The sequence below is a fragment of the Schistocerca gregaria genome, unplaced genomic scaffold (genome assembly GCF_023897955.1).
Source record: "Schistocerca gregaria isolate iqSchGreg1 unplaced genomic scaffold, iqSchGreg1.2 ptg000355l, whole genome shotgun sequence".
NCBI lineage: Eukaryota > Metazoa > Arthropoda > Insecta > Orthoptera > Acrididae > Schistocerca > Schistocerca gregaria.
Genome location: NW_026061814.1, coordinates 88832 through 111500, shown reverse-complemented (window position 1 = coordinate 111500; position 22669 = coordinate 88832). Strand labels below are relative to the sequence as shown.

At 38.6% G+C, this 22669-nt stretch overlaps 1 protein-coding gene and 1 long non-coding RNA gene across 3 annotated transcripts in view; one reads left to right on the top strand and one right to left on the bottom strand.

The window, feature by feature from the left end:
- Positions 1–16093, top strand: part of LOC126307661 (activating signal cointegrator 1) — a 118462-nt gene extending 102369 nt beyond the window's left edge. For both annotated transcript variants that reach the window (XM_049992076.1, XM_049992077.1), the window contains 2 exons: positions 15507–15698; positions 15785–16093. In XM_049992076.1, the coding sequence (XP_049848033.1) occupies positions 15507–15698; positions 15785–15873 (281 nt within the window). In that variant the 3' untranslated portion in view covers positions 15874–16093. The remainder of the gene's footprint in view (positions 1–15506; positions 15699–15784) is intronic.
- A 1639-nt stretch (positions 16094–17732) lies between these two features.
- LOC126307660 (uncharacterized) overlaps positions 17733–22669 on the bottom strand; it is a 30327-nt gene continuing 25390 nt past the window's right edge. The window contains exon 3 of the long non-coding RNA XR_007553655.1: positions 17733–19187. This is a non-coding gene — a long non-coding RNA (uncharacterized LOC126307660). The remainder of the gene's footprint in view (positions 19188–22669) is intronic.

The window sequence follows — 22669 nt, the reverse complement described above, 5'->3', positions numbered from 1 at the left end:
GACTAGCAATACAGATGTAATGGAGTGAGGATGGTGAAAAATAGTGATTAAAGTTATTTCTGAATTTTTATATGAGAAGCTAGGCTGTAGGATATGGAGTTGGAGTTGATGCTCCACAAGACTTGAAATTTTTTGAGAGAGCACAGTATTAACTATAGTTGTGCTGTGAGAGTGGATAGATTTATGGATTTTTGAATGAATGTAGAAGGTGGGTGTGGCAAGAGTAACTGGGGTGAGGAGGGATGTGGATTTTGTAAGTTATTGTAGGATAGGTCTAAGAATTTGAATAAGGATTGGAAGTTATTCTGAACTTCTCGGGTGGGATCACTGCAGCAGGACTTGCATGTAGGAGAATTAGACTGTTATCAGATACTTTCTGTGAAGTAGTCACTGTGATCATCATAACAATGATGGATCCATTGTCTACTGGGATTCTTATGAAAATTAGTCCTAAGGTTGTGGATGGCTTTTCTTTCATCTACTGAGATGTTTATTTGTTTATGAAGGACTGTGGAAAAGAGGAGGCCATGTTGGAGGTATGGACTTCATGGAAGGTAACAAGAAGGCGGTTGGGTGGAAGTGAGTCAGTTCAGGATCATCAGTAGAATGACGTGTGAACTGGGAGAGGCAAGGTAAAGTGTTAGCTTTTGGGTGGAAGAGTTGGTGGCAACAAAGTTTTGCCACTGTAAGAATTGGAAAGAGGATAATAGGACTTCGACCAGTCCATCATGATTTAATTCATGTGTTGGACTGAAAGTAAGACATTTGGATAGTATTGAAACTAGTGTGGGATTGCAGTGTTTGATATGTTGACAACAGTGTTTTGGAATGGTTTAGGTTATGGGTTTAGTGGGATGTTGAGAGTGAATTTTCAGGGATAAGGCAGATGGAAGAGGTTGGCAAGACACTGACTGGATGTGTCATTAGGGGTAGGATAGGTAGGGGGTAAAGTACATAATTTGATAATTAATGTTTAACTTAAAATTTGGCATGAAAGACATAGTTCAAAATTAACTCTATAGTTACATGTTAAATGGGCACACAAATAACAGTAAAACAATTGCTAAGCTTCCAAATGACTGCTTTCCCAGGTGCTCCTGCCTTTGACAAGTTAGTACAGGGGTGTACAAAATATGGAAACTGAACACACATGCAAATGTTAGGCAAACCTGCACTGCAAGTCGCATTCTTATATTTGACCACAAAGGGAAACTGTGCATTGTCCTCAATACTGCAAGTGTCACCCATGTCAGAAATAGTATTCTGTGTAGTTGTATGTTATGTCAGTGCTCAGTGAATTCGAACATGAGTAGATTGTAGGTGCTCATATGGTGGGAGCTTCTGTAACCAAGGTAGCCGAAGTGTTTGGTGTTTCAGAGGCACCATGTTGAAATTTGTGCCATATACAGGGAATGAGAGAAAACATCATACACTAAGTCACCAAGCAATGAAAGGGTGTGTTGAATGATTGTGACAGGCGGTAATTGAAGAGGATTGTGATGAAAAATAAGAGGATGACAGTGGTGACTGCAAAAGTGATTGTCACACTCACTAACCTTGTCAACACCAAAACAACACAAAGGGAGCTCCATAAGCAGGGAACTGCAGGGCATGCTGGAATTCCAGAACAACTCAGTAGGAAAATCTGGTGCCAAAGCTATGAAACTTGGACAGTGGTGTAACAGAAGAAAGTCATTTGGTCAGGTGAGTCTTGTTCCACACTTTTTACAACACCTGGCCAAGTTTGCTTTCCAAGAGTGAAGCATAGTGGCATTTCAGTGATGATTTCGGTCCAGTGGCTACTCTCAAGGTTGCATATTGCCAAATATTGTGTGACCATTTTGACTGATCGGATCCGTCCCGTGTCACAATGTTTGTTACCAAATAGAGGTGCTGTGTTCCAAGATAACAAGGCCCCCATTTGCACAGCTGCCATCTTCAAGGACTGGTTTTATGAGCACAGGGTTGACTTTTCACATCTCCCCTGGTTACCACAGTCACTTGATCTCAATATTATTGAGCCTTTGTGGTGTACTTTGGAGGGAAGGGTGCATGTTGCTGTCCATTGTTACTTGAACTTACCACTATTTTGCAGGAATAGTGGTATAACATTCCCTTGAAAACCACACAGGACCTCTATTTATCCATTCCAAGATGACTGAAAGTTTTGAATGCCAAAGGTTTGCCTATACCATTATTAGACATGGTAATCTACATCTACATAGATACTCCACAAGCCACCACATGGTGCATGGCAGAGGGTACCCTGTACCACTAGTCATTTCCTTTCCTGTTCCACTTGCAGATATAGCAAGGGATAAACGAATGTATGTATGGCTCCATATGAGCCATATTGTCTTGTATCTTTGTGATCCTTATGCGAAATGCATGTTAGTGACAGCAGATTCATTGGCATTCAGCTTCAAAGCCCGGTTCTCTAAATTTTCTCAATAGTGTTTCTCGAAAAGAACATTGCCTTCCCTCAGTGAATTCCATTTGAGTCCCAAAACATCTCTGTAACACTTAAAGCTACTAGTAACAAATTTGGCTGCCTGCCTCTGAATTTCTTCAATGTCTTCCTTCAATCCATCCTGGTATGGGTCCCAAACACTTGAGAAGTACTCAGGAATAGGTCACACCAGCATCCTTTGCAGGTGAACCACTCTTTCCTATCTGCTGTGTTTTTGGAGTTTCTATATCTTTGTCCATCCCCTGTATAAGACTGTGATGGCACAGGAATAGAATTTGCTGGTAGGTCTTGCACCTGGGTGTTCCACAAGGTTATGACCCATGTGGACTAGATGTTGGTAATAGGTGCAGTGTAGAAACGGACTAGTATTTTGCTCCCCATCCAGTCTGCTAAATCCTACTTTAGGAGATTTGGGAAGGAATTTGGGCAGGATGTTCCTCATTTTCCTGTGTGCTGATAAATAGTTGTTTGAGTGTTAGGTGATATTCGGTAATGGGTGGAGTGCTCCTTTGCAGCTGGTTCATGGTGCTGGTGCAGATGTGATGTGGGAAGTCCCATTTTGCAGCCAAGGTTTGGAAAGTAATCGCTGTCTGCAAAGGATTTAGTATGAAGGAGGTTAAAAAAAAAATAACTTCGCTATGAGCGAAGCTTGTGTAGTATGCATTTCTACTGCTAGGCGTGTATAGCACAACTCATTGCCAGTTCAGTGCCACCTGTGCTGTCAACCTGACTTTTTCTGTTCATCTGCAGTGATTGTTTTTACTAACACTGTTTTGTTATTGTTTCATGTTGTACTACAGCAAGTTTAAGTGAACAATGTGCAGCGGTGAAATTTTGTTTGCTACTTGGTAAAAATGCTGCTGAAAATGTTTTAAAGTTGAAAATAGCTTATCAAAATGATGGTAAGAGAAAAACTCAAGTATATGAGTGGTTTGCTTGGTTTAAAAATGGCATGTCGATTGATGACAGACCTCATTCTGGACATCCAAAACTGCCCGAATCGACGAAAATATTGAAAAAAAATTGAGAGCTTGCGCTCACAGACTGTTGATAGACAACTGATCAACTGTAATTTTAACAGAAGCATCTTCCACATTGACAACGCACCTGTGCACACAACCATCTCTGTTAGACAGTTTTTGGCAAAAAATGGCATGGTTTCACTGGCCTAAATACCTTACTCCTCTGGCCTGGCTCCATGTGACTTTTTCTTATTTCCATGCATGAAAGGGCACCGGCTTGACAACATTGAAGAAGTCAAGAAAAAAATGCTGAAAGAGCTGTCAGCCATTTCTAAAGCTGACTACAAAAAGTGTTCCGAACAGTGGAAGAACCGACGGGACAATGGTTTAGCTCTAATTGAGAGTATTTTGAAATGGATAAGGTCGTTTTGAAAAATTTGAAAATATATAGCTTTTAAAAATAATTCCAATTTTTTTGGGTATCCCCTTGTAAGATCTTCAGCACAAGTGTATATCAAATGAATAGGTAAATGGGAAATGGAGATGGTGTATTGGCGACAGTAGACAAGAAACTCAAATCCACCAAGATAGGAACTGAAGCTGCATGTGAGATTTCTTGGGCAAGACACAGTATGATGGGTGGGAGTAAAATGATAGCTGGATCCATCTGTCATGCATTGGGCTCTCCTCTTGCTGTAACCGAAAACTTTATAAAAAACCTTAGTTCACTTGTACATAAGTTCCTCAACCATTTGTAATCATCATTGGAGACTTTGTCATCCAACAAGTAATTAGGAAAATTAGTTTTATTAATGGTGGGCATGATTAGACATTCTGTGAAACATTATTAAATACTTTCTCCAAAAACTACCTAGAACGGGTAGTTTGGAACCCCACTCATAATGGAAATATATTGGATCTAATGGCAACAAATACATCTGACCTCTTTGAGAAGATCCACGTCGAAACTGGTATTGCTGACCGTGATATGGTTGTGGCAGCTATGATTACCAAAGTGCAAAGAACAACTAAAACAAGCAGAAAGATATATATGTTCAGTAAATTAGTTAAAAATCAGTAGTGTTGTATCTCAGTGAGAAACTTGAAACTTTAAGCACAGATCTGGGACGTGTAGTGCATTTATGGTTCAGATTTAAAAGTATAGTTGACGATGCACTGGGTAGATATTATCCAGGAGAACCATCCATAATGAGAGAGACCCTCCGTGGTACACACTCACTGTAAAGAAACTTCTAAAGAAACAGATTGTTGCATAATAGGTGTAAAATAAAGTTTAGGGCTATAGATAGAAAAATGTGCTTGACTGCGAAGAGAGCAACATGATACCTTCAGCGACTACCATTGCAGATTATTATCAAATGCCATTATACAAAATCCAAAGAAATTGTGGGCCATGTAAAAACTGTTAGTGGTACCAAAGTTTGTATCCAGTCCCTAGCGAATGAGACGGGAACTGAAATTGAGAATAGAAAAGCAAAAGCTGAAATGAAATGCTTAATTCCATTTTCAAATGTTCCTTTACAAAGGAAACCACAGGATAATTGCCCCAATTTAAGCTTCATACCACTGAAAAGCGGAATGAAATATGAGGGTTGGAACTTTAATAGTGGCAACTATTTATTTACAGCTCGTGCAAAATAGATATGTGTTTCAAAGTTTTACTGACCTTCAGGGTAGTCACCAGCATTGTGTATAACCCGTTGCCAGCAATGTGGAAGTTGTAGGATATTCTTAGCAGTGCCAGCTGTGTTGACAGTTTGACCGGTGCGGTCTAGTGCCTGACGAATTTGTAGCAGTTCTGAAGCAAATGCCGTGAAGTGTTCCCTTCAGTTTAGAAATTGAGTTGAACTTACGAGGGCTTAAGTCAGGGGAGTGCAGTAGGTGGTGTAGCACTTAGCAGCCCCATCAGTTAAACAAATCGGTAACAGTTTGCACTGTACGTGCTTGAACATTGTCCTGCAAAATGACGGTCAGGTCATGCAGAAAGTGTCATTACTTCTGTTTCTGTGCTGGTCATTTTTGGAACACAACTTACGACCAACTTAGAGACAGAAGTGATGACACTTTCTGCATGACCTGACCGTCATTTTGCAGGACAATGCTCAAGCACGTACAGTGCAAACTGTTACTGATTTGTTTGACTGATGGGGCTACTAGCTGCTATACCACCTACTGCACTCCCCTGACTTAAGCCCTTGCAAGTGCAACTCGATTTCTAAACTGTTCAACTGGATTTCTATACTGAAGGATACAATTCATGACATTCGCTTCAGAACTGCTACAAATTCGTCGGGCAATAGACAGCGCCATTCAAACTGGCACTGTTAAGAGTATCCTATGATTTCCACATCGCTGGCGACAGGTTATATGTAGTGCTGGTGACTACTTTGAAGGTCAGTAAAATTTTGAAACGTGTATCTATTTTGCATGAGCTGTAAATAAATAGTTATCACTATTAAAGTTCCAACCCTCATAATTATTAGTGTCAGTGGTGTTGAGAAACAACTGAAATCATTAAAACTAAACAAAGCCCCAGGACATATGATTCTATACTGAATTTGTGGCCGAGTTAGCCCCTCTTCTAACTATTATCTATTGTAGATCTCTTGAACAACAAACTGTACCCAGTTCTTGGAATTAAGCACAGGTCACACCCATCTAAGGGAAGGGTAGTACAAGTGATCCACAAAACTACTGTCCACTATCCTTGACATTGATTTGTCGTAGAATCTTAGAACATATTCTGAGCTTAAACATAATGAAGTATCTTGGACAGAATGACCTCCTCCAAGCTGACCAGCAGAGATTCCAAAAATATCGGTCATGTGAAACCTGTCTCACACTTTTGTCATATGATTTACTGAAATCTTTGAATCGAGGCCACCATGAAGATGCAATATTTTTTGATTTCTGAAAAGCATATGTCTCAGTACCTTACCTATGCTTATTGGCAAAAGTATGATCGTATAGGATATTGAGAGAAATTTGTGACTGGATTGAGGACTTTTTGATAGGGACGATGCAGTAACTTATCTTGGATGGAGAGTCACTGTCAGATGTATAAGTAACTTCAGGTGTGACACAGGGAAGTGTATTGGGACCCTTGCTGTTCATGTTTTATATTAATTACCTCCCAGTTATCTATAAGGAAGTACTGTCTTAAAGAAGCAGCATAAATATTCAGACAGATCTTGATAAGATTGCAAATTGGTGCAAAGAATAGCAACTTGCTTGAAATGTTCAAAAATATAAAATTGTGCTCTTCACAAAATGAAAAAACCTAGTATTCTATGACTATAATATCAGTGAATCACTGATGGAATCAGCCAACTCACACAAACTTTAACATCTTATAGGGATATGAAATGCAATGATCACAGTTCAGTCACGGGTAAAATGTGTGGTAGACCAAGATTTATAATCACACTAGGGACTGATTCTAGAATATTGCTCAAGTCTCTGGAATCCGAGCCAGATACAACTAACAGGGGATGGGATACTGGACATACACAGATAAGGATAGCATGAATGGTCACACGTTTGGTTAATCCGTGGGAGGGTGTTACAAAGATAATGAAAGAACTGAACTATCAGACTCTTGAAGATAGACTTAAACTATCCCAAGAAAGTCTATTATTAAAGTTGGTGATTGCTCTAGGAATATACTACTGCCTACTGCAAGACAACTTCTTTCTATTGGTAATGGACTTGGACATGAAAAAGAAATATATCCACCCTACAGAACCATTCTACAGCCCGCAGTATAAATGCCTTTTGCATTATCAGTTCCTCAAATTGCTTTCCAGAGATCTCTTTACAGCTGTATTTATTCTGTAGCTGTATGTTTTCACAATGTATCATTTGGTCCATCAAAGTTTGGGAATTAAGTAGAAACTAAAGTTTATCTGCTAATATTGTGGCTGTAATCCATTCAGCTATCTTTAGAGTGAGTCCTAATGATTGATGGTACAGGACTACTATACATTTTATAAACTGGTAGATTAAGCCAATTACACATGTGCACATTAATAATCACATTGGAAGACATAATGCACAGGTGGCAAACATATATGCTACCATGGACACCTCTGTGAAGGATGTTTTGTGACAAATTGTGATTGACGAGGGTATAGTACCATTGTCTGACTGTCTGCTAACTATTTCCAGTGGTAGATTCCACATTTTGTCAAGATTAAAATCATCATCATGGGTAGTAACTTCACTCTTCACACACATTTCAGTGGTGTCTCTGAGAACTGAAAGTCAGGATATAGATGTTAAAAGCTGAACATTCTCCAGCCTAAATACAATACTCGACCACAGCACATTTATCAGGTAGCGGGCTGTTCATTTTAACTGAGGACATTGAAATATCTCAAAAAATTGGATAATAAAAGTTGTAATTCCAATTTGCTTATATCAGAGGGGGACATCCAATGATACCATATTCGACCCCTCATCCCCACTACATGTACGGGTGGTGGGATGGGGAGGGAGGGGGACTTCGAAATCCTTAAGGGAAACCCCAATTTTATATTGCAGATTATGATTCTGCAGCAAAATCTACATATGTTTTTTGTGAGGCATTTTCTTCATTTCATCATAGGTAGCACTGTAATCAGAGTAATAGAAATGGGTACACAAGTGTAATTTATGATGTGCTACTCAATGACCCTTGAATATTCAGTGGCAAATGATACCCCACCTCCATTTTTTAGTGGTAGAACAGTCCAGGATTTCATAACTTCTAATTGTAAACCCCATTCACAACACTGTATTCCTCCAACATATCAAACAGGGGACTACTTCATGTGCCACTGTGACCATGGCTCAAGACAAATGCTACTCTACCTTCCCAACTAAACTAAAGTAAGTGTTCAAATGTTTAGTGATTTGCTTTTCAAATAAAACAGGACAGAAGTATATCTGCGGGAATGTCAGAACAGGCGTTTCTGATGCAGTCGACCATGTCTTCACGGCCTGTTCGCACTTGCTGGTATACCTTATCTTATAAATATATTCCCAGAAACAAATCCAGTGACATCAAATCCAGCATGGCAACCTCTGCCAATCCACATATCAGTGTAAACATGGTCTAATACTTCCCATGATTCAGTTGCATAATGTGCTGGGCCACTGTCATGATGAAACCAAATACATTGACGAACATCCAGAGTAACATCCTGCAGTAGTAGTGGCAGTTCCTGTTCCAAAAACTTTCATTATTTGTGTCCATTCAGCGTGCTGTTGATATAATATGGACCAATGAGTGTGTTCCCCCATGATACCCACACCTACATCAATCGACCAAGGATGTGGCCAATTTACCCTGATTGTTGGAGATTTGTACACCCCAGTAATGTATGTTGTGCCAGTTAACACTGGTACGGTTAATGAATGTAGACTCATTGGAAAATAATACCTCGGCAAAGAACATGGGGTTGTTTGCATTTGTTGACGTGCCCATTCACTAAACTCTACCTGGTTATGGAAATCAGCACCGTGAAGTTCTTGATGCAGTGACACATGATGTGGATGACACTTCCGATGATGCAGTATTGTGTGAATACTACCTAAGGACACACTGGAATCGCGGTGTAATTGCTGCGTCCTTATTTATGGGTTGCGGTGCACTGCCCCTAGTACAGCTATTTCATTACCTTCTCCTGTAACACGTTTGCTTCATTTTATTTGCTGGACTGTATGCTGCCATCAGATATAAAGGTTTTCACAACCTTGTAAAAGGCTGAATGAGAGCGAGCTTTCTCTGGAAAATACTCGGCATACAGTCTTAACATTTCTCCTACATTCTCCGTAAATCAGGATCATTTCAATTTTTTGTTCTGTTGTTGCAACATTCATTGTCCACATGCACGACCTGTTCTCCAAATGATATGTAGGTGTGCAGACAGTAAACATTGTGCAAGTATTTCAATATTTAGAGCCGAAATCTGTTCTACTCTGCACGACATGTGAGCTCCGGTTGCAGGGTGCTGTCCATAATGATACGTCGTAGATCTATGCAGGCCATGGTGGTGCATTGAGTAGTCCCCTGTTCGATATATCGGAGAAATACAATGTTGCAAATGGGGTTTCCAATTAGAAGTTATAAAGTATTAGCCTGTCCTACCCTTGCAAGATGGAGGTGGGGGTCCCACATCCCATTGGATATTCAAGGGCCACTGAGTAGTATGTCATAAATTACGATTGTGTACCAATTTCTATTTCTCCGATTAATGTGCCATCTGTGGTGAAATGAAGAAAAAGTTGGTCGTAAGTTGTGTTCCAAAAATGACCAGCACAGAAACAGAAGTAATGACACTTTCTGCATGACCTGACCGTCATTTTGCAGGACAATGCTCAAGCACGTACAGTGCAAACTGTTACTGATTTGTTTGACTGATGGGGCTACTAGCTGCTATACCACCTACTGCGCTCCCCTGACTTAAGCCCTTGCAAGTGCAACTCGATTTCTAAACTGTTCAACTGGATTTCTATACTGAAGGATACAATTCATGACATTCGCTTCAGAACTGCTACAAATTCGTCGGGCAATAGACAGCGCCATTCAAACTGGCACTGTTAAGAGTATCCTATGATTTCCACATCGCTGGCGACAGGTTATATGTAGTGCTGGTGACTACTTTGAAGGTCAGTAAAATTTTGAAACGTGTATCTATTTTGCATGAGCTGTAAATAAATAGTTATCACTATTAAAGTTCCAACCCTCATAATTATTAGTGTCAGTGGTGTTGAGAAACAACTGAAATCATTAAAACTAAACAAAGCCCCAGGACATATGATTCTATACTGAATTTGTGGCCGAGTTAGCCCCTCTTCTAACTATTATCTATTGTAGATCTCTTGAACAACAAACTGTACCCAGTTCTTGGAATTAAGCACAGGTCACACCCATCTAAGGGAAGGGTAGTACAAGTGATCCACAAAACTACTGTCCACTATCCTTGACATTGATTTGTCGTAGAATCTTAGAACATATTCTGAGCTTAAACATAATGAAGTATCTTGGACAGAATGACCTCCTCCAAGCTGACCAGCAGAGATTCCAAAAATATCGGTCATGTGAAACCTGTCTCACACTTTTGTCATATGATTTACTGAAATCTTTGAATCGAGGCCACCATGAAGATGCAATATTTTTTGATTTCTGAAAAGCATATGTCTCAGTACCTTACCTATGCTTATTGGCAAAAGTATGATCGTATAGGATATTGAGAGAAATTTGTGACTGGATTGAGGACTTTTTGATAGGGACGATGCAGTAACTTATCTTGGATGGAGAGTCACTGTCAGATGTATAAGTAACTTCAGGTGTGACACAGGGAAGTGTATTGGGACCCTTGCTGTTCATGTTTTATATTAATTACCTCCCAGTTATCTATAAGGAAGTACTGTCTTAAAGAAGCAGCATAAATATTCAGACAGATCTTGATAAGATTGCAAATTGGTGCAAAGAATAGCAACTTGCTTGAAATGTTCAAAAATATAAAATTGTGCTCTTCACAAAATGAAAAAACCTAGTATTCTATGACTATAATATCAGTGAATCACTGATGGAATCAGCCAACTCACACAAACTTTAACATCTTATAGGGATATGAAATGCAATGATCACAGTTCAGTCACGGGTAAAATGTGTGGTAGACCAAGATTTATAATCACACTAGGGACTGATTCTAGAATATTGCTCAAGTCTCTGGAATCCGAGCCAGATACAACTAACAGGGGATGGGATACTGGACATACACAGATAAGGATAGCATGAATGGTCACACGTTTGGTTAATCCGTGGGAGGGTGTTACAAAGATAATGAAAGAACTGAACTATCAGACTCTTGAAGATAGACTTAAACTATCCCAAGAAAGTCTATTATTAAAGTTGGTGATTGCTCTAGGAATATACTACTGCCTACTGCAAGACAACTTCTTTCTATTGGTAATGGACTTGGACATGAAAAAGAAATATATCCACCCTACAGAACCATTCTACAGCCCGCAGTATAAATGCCTTTTGCATTATCAGTTCCTCAAATTGCTTTCCAGAGATCTCTTTACAGCTGTATTTATTCTGTAGCTGTATGTTTTCACAATGTATCATTTGGTCCATCAAAGTTTGGGAATTAAGTAGAAACTAAAGTTTATCTGCTAATATTGTGGCTGTAATCCATTCAGCTATCTTTAGAGTGAGTCCTAATGATTGATGGTACAGGACTACTATACATTTTATAAACTGGTAGATTAAGCCAATTACACATGTGCACATTAATAATCACATTGGAAGACATAATGCACAGGTGGCAAACATATATGCTACCATGGACACCTCTGTGAAGGATGTTTTGTGACAAATTGTGATTGACGAGGGTATAGTACCATTGTCTGACTGTCTGCTAACTATTTCCAGTGGTAGATTCCACATTTTGTCAAGATTAAAATCATCATCATGGGTAGTAACTTCACTCTTCACACACATTTCAGTGGTGTCTCTGAGAACTGAAAGTCAGGATATAGATGTTAAAAGCTGAACATTCTCCAGCCTAAATACAATACTCGACCACAGCACATTTATCAGGTAGCGGGCTGTTCATTTTAACTGAGGACATTGAAATATCTCAAAAAATTGGATAATAAAAGTTGTAATTCCAATTTGCTTATATCAGAGGGGGACATCCAATGATACCATATTCGACCCCTCATCCCCACTACATGTACGGGTGGTGGGATGGGGAGGGAGGGGGACTTCGAAATCCTTAAGGGAAACCCCAATTTTATATTGCAGATTATGATTCTGCAGCAAAATCTACATATGTTTTTTGTGAGGCATTTTCTTCATTTCATCATAGGTAGCACTGTAATCAGAGTAATAGAAATGGGTACACAAGTGTAATTTATGATGTGCTACTCAATGACCCTTGAATATTCAGTGGCAAATGATACCCCACCTCCATTTTTTAGTGGTAGAACAGTCCAGGATTTCATAACTTCTAATTGTAAACCCCATTCACAACACTGTATTCCTCCAACATATCAAACAGGGGACTACTTCATGTGCCACTGTGACCATGGCTCAAGACAAATGCTACTCTACCTTCCCAACTAAACTAAAGTAAGTGTTCAAATGTTTAGTGATTTGCTTTTCAAATAAAACAGGACAGAAGTATATCTGCGGGAATGTCAGAACAGGCGTTTCTGATGCAGTCGACCATGTCTTCACGGCCTGTTCGCACTTGCTGGTATACCTTATCTTATAAATATATTCCCAGAAACAAATCCAGTGACATCAAATCCAGCATGGCAACCTCTGCCAATCCACATATCAGTGTAAACATGGTCTAATACTTCCCATGATTCAGTTGCATAATGTGCTGGGCCACTGTCATGATGAAACCAAATACATTGACGAACATCCAGAGTAACATCCTGCAGTAGTAGTGGCAGTTCCTGTTCCAAAAACTTTCATTATTTGTGTCCATTCAGCGTGCTGTTGATATAATATGGACCAATGAGTGTGTTCCCCCATGATACCCACACCTACATCAATCGACCAAGGATGTGGCCAATTTACCCTGATTGTTGGAGATTTGTACACCCCAGTAATGTATGTTGTGCCAGTTAACACTGGTACGGTTAATGAATGTAGACTCATTGGAAAATAATACCTCGGCAAAGAACATGGGGTTGTTTGCATTTGTTGACGTGCCCATTCACTAAACTCTACCTGGTTATGGAAATCAGCACCGTGAAGTTCTTGATGCAGTGACACATGATGTGGATGACACTTCCGATGATGCAGTATTGTGTGAATACTACCTAAGGACACACTGGAATCGCGGTGTAATTGCTGCGTCCTTATTTATGGGTTGCGGTGCACTGCCCCTAGTACAGCTATTTCATTACCTTCTCCTGTAACACGTTTGCTTCATTTTATTTGCTGGACTGTATGCTGCCATCAGATATAAAGGTTTTCACAACCTTGTAAAAGGCTGAATGAGAGCGAGCTTTCTCTGGAAAATACTCGGCATACAGTCTTAACATTTCTCCTACATTCTCCGTAAATCAGGATCATTTCAATTTTTTGTTCTGTTGTTGCAACATTCATTGTCCACATGCACGACCTGTTCTCCAAATGATATGTAGGTGTGCAGACAGTAAACATTGTGCAAGTATTTCAATATTTAGAGCCGAAATCTGTTCTACTCTGCACGACATGTGAGCTCCGGTTGCAGGGTGCTGTCCATAATGATACGTCGTAGATCTATGCAGGCCATGGTGGTGCATTGAGTAGTCCCCTGTTCGATATATCGGAGAAATACAATGTTGCAAATGGGGTTTCCAATTAGAAGTTATAAAGTATTAGCCTGTCCTACCCTTGCAAGATGGAGGTGGGGGTCCCACATCCCATTGGATATTCAAGGGCCACTGAGTAGTATGTCATAAATTACGATTGTGTACCAATTTCTATTTCTCCGATTAATGTGCCATCTGTGGTGAAATGAAGAAAAAGCTACCAACAAAATGTTTGTAGATTTTGCTGTAGAATCATAATCTGCAATATGAAATGGGGATTCCCATCGGAAATTTCCAAGCTGCACCCCCACCTGCCACCAGCGCATAGGATGGGGTATCATTGGATGTCCCCTTCTGAAACAAATAAATTGGAATTATTACTTTTTTTTTTGATCCCATGCATAGTTTTTGAGGTATTTAAGTGTCTTCAGCTTAAATGAACCCCCTGAATAACGCAATGTTCCATGCTACATTCTTAAACTGTACATAAAGTACATCTGATATATGGGAAACAACACTGACAAAGAATATTATAGATGACTGCCTTCCTTAGAATTAAGTCATCCATCACAGAACCACCGAGCCTTGCTGTGATGTATGACAAGTGAGATGATGGTTTTATGCTTCACAAAATCTGGAATTCAGCAGTGGCTGTTATGGTAGTTAGTACTTGGTCAACAGTACTGTTGCTCCCCTGTTGACTAGAATTCTGACACACTATCCTGTGCAAACATTGTAACAGTAGCATATATTGCTACAGCCCCGTGGTATTTCTTCCAGTTCAATTATCCCTGTTTGCATGTGGAACTGGCTCACTCTGCAGGCTTATGTGGGGGTGAGAGTGCTTTGCTGTCAGTTTTTAGGGCTAGCTGGGAAGATGGCTGAATAGTTTATGGTCAAAATATTAGTGATAACAGAAGTATAGTATTTATTTGCTGTTTCCCAGCTCTATTTTGTGATTTACTTTGTATTTTTAATGCATGTCCTTTTTATTTTGCTATGAGCTACTTGGGTGTTCCAATAACACTGAATATTGTTGCCTAAAAATCTTCATTGAAACCTTGCAGTTCAATAACCTGGAAACATTTATATGTCAGGAGAGTTTTAGCTAACTTTTTATTTCACAGTGATGAGTAAAGATTGTTGGAGGTGCCTAAAATCAAATGTGTGAAGGTTGTTTGAAGATAAGCTACCACTAGTTTGCTAAGCTAATCATCTGTTTTTCTGTGCTGTCTCTTTACTTTTGCACTTTGTAGTATATTAATTGTATCAATATTGTATTATAGTAATTGTATCCTCATTATATTATCTATATTATGGTTGGCATAAGTTGATCCCTGGCTGTTGCAGTTCACTTGGCATGACAGCTTTGTAGGCCTACCTCAGTCAGTAATATAATGTGATTTTGTAAACATCTCTGCGGCAGTGCCTCGGTGTTGCCACAACTCTGTAGGTGGTTACTGTTTTCGTGTGCATTTGTTAGTACTTTGCAGTTGAAAGCTGGCAACAATGCTGTGAGCTAGTAGGGATCGTCTTATGCCATTTCGACTATAAGTGTGATTTTTCTGAGACAGCATTGTCTCTGTACTGTCGATGTGTACTGAACTTGTGAGGGTCCTAAGACTGCATAAATTATATTTATCTTTTGTTCAGTACATACATGTATACAGTTCATAGGATTGTTTTTGAAAACCTGTATCTCTTAATTGGTACATACATTTCAAATTTATTCATTATCTTTTCAGACAGGATAAAGTTCCCAAGTAGCTATCCAACAAGCTGTTTGCTTGGATGTGTGAATGTTGTGGATTGCCTTCCACAAGAGGAATACAGAGAAAGATACCCTGATGGAGAGAGTGAGTCACCATTTGTTTTCATCTGTGAGGACCCACAAGAATTGCCAATTAGATTTCCTATTCAGGGAAAACATAAAATATGTAAGAACTCAGATTTTCTTTTGAATAATATCAGTCAAATTCAACAATGAAGATATAAACCCATTTGGTTATTTGTTGCTTTGCAGATAAGTTGGACCCAAAAATTCACCAAGCGGCACAGAAATCATTGCAGAGGCTGAAAAAGATCCAATCCGAACGTGCTTCATGTGACTAGATGTTGAGGAGAAACATACTGAATGCACAATTAGTGATTATTTATTTGTGATATAAGTAGATGTTGTTTCTGAAGGAACAAGAAGTAAAATTTGTGGAAGATTTCTGTTTTACTAAGGTGTACATATTGCGAATAAAGCTTGTTCAGATGACATATTTGTAAAAGCATTTAAATTTGTACCAAAAAAAAAAAAATATAAATAAAGCCATATAAATGTCAAGGAGAAGATAACTTTTTAGTTGCGTAATGTATTTGATAATATTAATTATTATGAAATCAATGGCAAATAAACATGAACATCAGATCCCATTTTCAGAAATTGCTACCTCTAATGTGCTGCCACAATAATGAGATCAGTCTCTACTCTTATGTTGTTAAGGGAAAAAAAGGTTCTAGGAACATGTATTTGCAAATGCATCATTGCCAGTAGATGGGTGGCGAATGACAGTTCCTCTGATCTTGTACCATGTGTTCCTTGTGTGTTGCAGCCTATGTAAGTGATGCAGCATACTGTAAACAGCAAAATGGTCGGGTATTCCTGTCGGGAACAAGCAAAGATGGTGTTTTTGTATGGCCATGCAGATGGAAACGGATGAGAGGCAGCAGGGCTGTACTGAAACAAGTACCCTCACAGACACCAACCACATCACACAACATGTCAAGTCCGTTTTTGGCATTTGTATGATCATGGCTCCTTTTAGACATACAAATGTGCAAGGAGGCAGCGGACTTTGTGTACATCAGATTTGGAGGACTGGTTTCTACAGGATATTGAGACAAGCTCTAGAACTTGCTCCAGGTGAGTGACCCATGAGCATGGTGTAAGCCAGAGTAAGATTATGTGTGTGCTGCATTACAACCGCTGCTGTCCCTATCACCTGCATTCCCATGGAGGCCACTTTGAACATCTGTTGTGACATGCTATAGATGCAATGCAGCTCTGTAATGTGCCATGGGCGATTTGTTGTCGTTGCAGGCACACCCTCCATTTCGGGACTTATGTTCACGACCTTTTTTCATCAATTTCCAGTCAGGAGTCCATTCCTACAGTTTATTGGTTATTGGTTTTATTGATGTTCACCCTGTATAAATGTAAATTAAAATTGATGGATATATATCATGTCAACGATGATTAAGAAAATATTCTTTATCATGTAGAGCACGTCAGCTAACTAATTTTAATGATTATGATTAGCTGTATAATTACATATTTATTGTGCTACAACCAGATTTGTTCTTCTTTATTGGGGATTGAAACATATACTTTTGACGTAGTTGAAAGGCAAGTATTGACAATAAATAGGTTTTTAGTATGTAGTTCATTTTTATATTTAATCTGCTGTTAATTTGGAAAATGCTAGTTAAATGCCTCATTGGGTACCAATACAGAATAACATTGTCAATAAACGTCTCTCTCATTTCAAAACTCAGTGAAAAACATTCAAATTGTCCAAAATTCTATCTTTTTCTTGAAAAAATTCTATCTTTTTCTTGAAAGCATGAATTTTTTCATGATTAGTAAATTAATTTACTTGTTTGCCTTGAAAAGTTAAATTAAATTGATTTGCCCTTTAAAAATTTCAGTGAAATAGGTAATTTGAAGGAGATACTTTCTACCAAATAATCAACCTTTCAATCGGGAACTGTTTTCTAAAAAGAAAGCAAGTACATTGTAACTCGCTTCAAAAATACGGGTTAGTATCTTCCCCCGAGATAAGCATCTAGCGTTCAGCATGTAATAATAAGATGTCTGTACTCTTCTCATTTCGTCACATAGTATCTGTGTTACTAAATGGCTAATATGGAACCAAATCTCAGTTACAGGTCTCCCATGTAATGGCTTCCAGGGACAATAAAAATTTGACTTTCATTGCTTCATTTAATTAATGACAGAATTTTAAAATAAATAATACTGTTATAATCTACACTCTAAGAGGTATAATTTTATGTTAAAGATTTAATACAAGTATTACTGTCAGAAATTGTATCATTTGTCATAAGGAAGCATAACATGTGGCGCACAAATTACCCATACTTCATCATCCAATATTTCAGACTTCCAAACGTTGTTACACATAATTTCAAACCTTCACAAAACTCAAAATGGTGAAAAGAAAAAAATGTGTACAGCCTGCTACATTTTCGCTGTTCATTACTAAAACTTAACATCATACATTGATCTGTTGCTTTAATACTACTGAACTAGATTGCCAACTAGGCCACAATTTGAACATGGAAGGGTGGTGGCCAGAAACCGAGAGGAAACACAGATAAATTGCCCAAGCCCTCAGGAGATCCTCATCACTTGAAAACTGCATTCCTTTCAGTTTCATTTTCACATGCAGGAACAGTACAAAGACATAAGTGGCAAGGTTTGGACGGTAAGGAGGGTGCTCAAGAAATTTCAGTCCTGAACCCTGTAAATATTCGGTGCATGCTTTGGCGCAGCAGACTGGAGTGTTATCTTGATGGAGGAACCAAGCATCCATTTTCTACTTCAGTCGCAGGTCCTTCAAAGATTGGATGACTTTGGGCAGGCACTGCCCAGTGTACCACTTAGCTGTGACTATCTTCTGTGTGTCCAAAACAACAGGCTCCACAATTCCACTTGATTTGAAAAAAATAACTATCTTTTTGTCTTTACTGATCAGGATTTTCTGATGGCTATGGGTATGTCATCTTCAAAGACCCAAACTTTGTTTTGAGTCTTAGATGGCATGTCATAAAAGAAAGGCCAAGTCTCATCACCTATCACGATGTTATTCACATTCTGAGAGATTGTCCCTTAGAAAACTTCTTTAATATCTCCCAGCACCATGTCACACATTGTGTCATCTGCTCTTCATCAATCCATGTGGCACCTAGAGACAGCTAAGTTCATGCAAATTATGTAGAATCGAATGAATTGCTGGTGCATTTAGCCTTATCTGCCTGTAGGTCACTCACATCTCTTCGTCTAGTTTTTTCCTCACAGCATCAATGTTTTTCTCCGTAACTGATGATTTTGGCCTTCCTGTCCTCTCAGCATCCTCTTTTGAATTCTCTGAACCATCTGAATATAGTTGTGCGATGTGGACACACATCTCTTAGTGAAAGAGTCATTTCTTCAAAGCACTGGTCTACATTTAAACCATATGCAAAGTTGTACTGCAAAACTGCTTGAGTCTCACTTTGTGCCCACAGACTTGCCACAGCAGCTACAATGTAAGTATGAAGTATTTTCAGAATACAGCAACAATCAGTCTCCTGTGACTTATTCTTGTGTCTTATTGCAAAACTCTCCTAATACCCTTTGTACAGGGCTCAGGGAAAATCTGAAACACACTTAAAATCATTACAAAATATAGCACTAATGGATGAAGTGGTTAATAACGCCACAATTCAAGAACCATAAACCTGCTTTTAAAAAATCAAAACTTACTCTGTAAATCCTGCTGTCCAAAAAAAAAGTACAATTGATAAAACTTAGCAATCAGTAAATGAGTCATATAATCTGGGCAAAAGTGCAGTGGCTTTTTCTTTAAAGAGGAAAATCCTAAGAAAGCTTTCTGTAAAACAGATCTTAAAATACTAAGGTTAAACAGATTTAAAATCTACAAAGTCCTCCTCTTGGGTCACTATTATCAGCCGATCCAAACCAATCGGAATTTACAGCCTAAGTAAGGTTTTCAGTAAGACTTACTTCAAAACAAAAACATGAAGAAACAGTAAGATGAAGTTTTTCCCAAACTTGTCTGTTGAAAAATACAGGGTTGTTTTACATTTGCAGATCAATCTATGGTTACTGAGATCAACATTTTTACATGGTGTAATACATTGATATAGGAGTTGGTTTACATTTACAAATGAATCTTTGGTTATTGAGATCTCGTGCAGAGAATTTGGAAGGGTAGGTTGAACAAATGATACTCATGCTCGAACTGGCTAGAAATTTCCCGATACGCTAAAGCTTTGTGACGTATTGTGGAATCGGATCTTGCTGAAACAATCATAAAATTTGACTCATGTGGCACTACTGCAAGGGATGCATGGGGAACTAGGAACTATACCCTGTTCATCATAAGAATAAACCTGATGTAAACAAACACAAACACTATGATTTCTCAGTAGCCATAGTGTATGCATACTGGTGTTGTTAAGTTCTTGGAACAGGTCCTACTTATGTATTAGATACCATATTACTAAGTTACGTTACATGAAACTTTAAGATATTGTAATATATTAAATTGTGTATAGTCACAGTCGTTGTACTGTTGTGCTCTCGAGTGTCATGCTGTGGGTGGGTGGTTGTTAATGTTTTACATAAATTTACAGAAAAAAATCGGCGTTCAAGTTTTCCAAGGGACTATATGGTGTCAAGGTGTAAATACAAACTGCTTGTATAGAGGAATCGGTAGTGTAGTAGACAGATAGTCTGGTGTAGTTCATGGATAGCTGGTTCAAGTATCGCCTTAGTTATCCTTTTTCTTCCTTCAGTTTGAAATGCCTACATCTCGTAATTGTAAAATTTGTCATCATTTTTGTGAATAGTGCACGTCTCATTGTTTCTAATTACATATTACCTGTGAAATTCCTGTTTTCATTTCAAATATAAAATCTTAATAGTTGATATTTTATGAAAGATCGTTAACGAAGGACACAAATCAGAGTGGTAAGTGTAGTAGAAGCATGAAAAACAATCAATTTCATGGCATCAAGTAGCCCATACAAATGCTGCAATTTTACATTTGCCACTGTGCCTTTACAATATGAACCCAACAGAACTGATTATGAACCCAACAGAACTGATCTATAGCCAAGTTAAGTGATTTGTTGCGAGAAATAACATGACTGTTAAGCTGCCAGACCGACTGGAACTAACGCACACAGCTTTTTCACATGTTACTGCCAAATGCTGGTGCTATATAGTACCAGAACTGAACTGTATTTCTTGGATTCGGATTAGGAAGGAGCTGAGAGATTACCATAACTAATTAACACCTTCTGTGGCTTCAGTATTAAACAATAGTATGCTTTTGTATCACACGCAGCTCACTCAGAAAAATTACCTTGTGTTAAGCTTGGAATTTTCATCGTTCTTGTTTGTTATTAGAATACTGTGTGAGATGAGAACGAGAGCATTTTATGCTTTCTGTCTTCTCAGCTAAGAAGTGTGCGGTAGTGCTGGAGTTTTGCCTAACACTATATCATACTCTTTTGAAAAACTGAATGACATTCTAAGCTATATTGTTTCTGTGTTGGTATATTTGTACGTCTGAACTGCAACTGCTCACACCAATGCAGTTTAGTTGGACCAGCTGACTGGCCAATGCTGTCCAAGCTGTTGTCCTGCATTATCACCCAACCTATTGTGCACAGAATAAAACGTATTCTTATGATGGTAGTTGACTGTACTGGACACAGCTCAGCTTCCGTTCCATGTGAAACGAAAACCAATGAGATTCAAGGAAATGCTGGGAATGCAAGGTGTAATGTTTACGTCAGGTTTATTCTTATCATGAACACAGTATAGCATCCACAACAATCTACAGCTCTGCTTAAAATATGGCAATTTTGTGAAACTGAAAGAAAGCACAGCATTAATATCTACGTCTTACAAACTTCCATTGGTAAGCAATAAAAGTTATCGTACACGTGTGGATAATATATACAAACATTTATGGCGCTTTGTAAGTAACTGTAGTACTGAAAGACGAAAATGCGCTCAAAACACATTGATTGATTCAAAATGCAAGTCGATATTTTATTTGTTTATGAGAGATTGTAATGATCTACCAAGTCGGTTGCAAATGAGAAATTGAGTCGCAGTTTACGCATTAGAATACCGTGTCAAAATACTAAAATCTTTTATAGGCTGTCGAATATGATGGCAACATGCGGATGAAGCAAGTAAGAAAATTAATCCAGAACTGAACATCTAAAATAGGAAATAAATATTAAACTGATGGTAATTGTTATCACGGGAATAAATTGCAGCCACAAAACCACCCGTGCAGATGATACCGACAGACGCCACTAGATCGCGGGGCGACCGACAGTTACGCTGCGGTCACAATGGCTCCAATATCGGTGGATTCCGCCAACGACCAACATAGGCCAGAGACGGGCGATCTTTCCAAGTCGGTATGCCACTACGTGTGCGGTCACACAATAGCCGATACTGTCTCCCGAACATACAGACTTCAGACAACAGTCGGTGAAAATCAAATCAGTTTGTTTTCTTCAGTCAAACAGACTGATGTTCTCGCACATGAGATATGGAGTGTGAGAAACTGATAAGTTTAATCCAAGAAAGACTATGTTTGTGGCATTCTGAGGATGAAAATATCAATCAGGATATAGATCGGAATAGATGGACTGAAATCACATGTTTATTCAAAACATTAACAGGCAATATCTTTATTGGAAATTTTTGGCATATATTATAATCTCAAAAATTCATTTATTCAAGTGTAGAGGTGATGTATCTTATATGCTTACATCTGTTGTACTGGATCTTTTTGTGGTAGGTTGTCATTGGTTGTCTACAAACTATTATTACTCTTAGTTTATGCCAGTAGGGTAGTGATACTGTTAATATGAAGTGGTTTGCAAATGTGGTGTGTGGTATGCATTTCCACTTTTAAATGCTTCAGGTTTTCGTAGTACCTTATGCTACACTTTGTTTGTCTTCCACTGGAAAAATAATTTGTTCAAGTGACAAGGATGGCTTGTCTTCTGCTTACAGCTACTGTAGTGGATCTTTTTGTGTTGTGTTAGGTGGACATCATCTGCCTACAAATTATTATTACTGCTT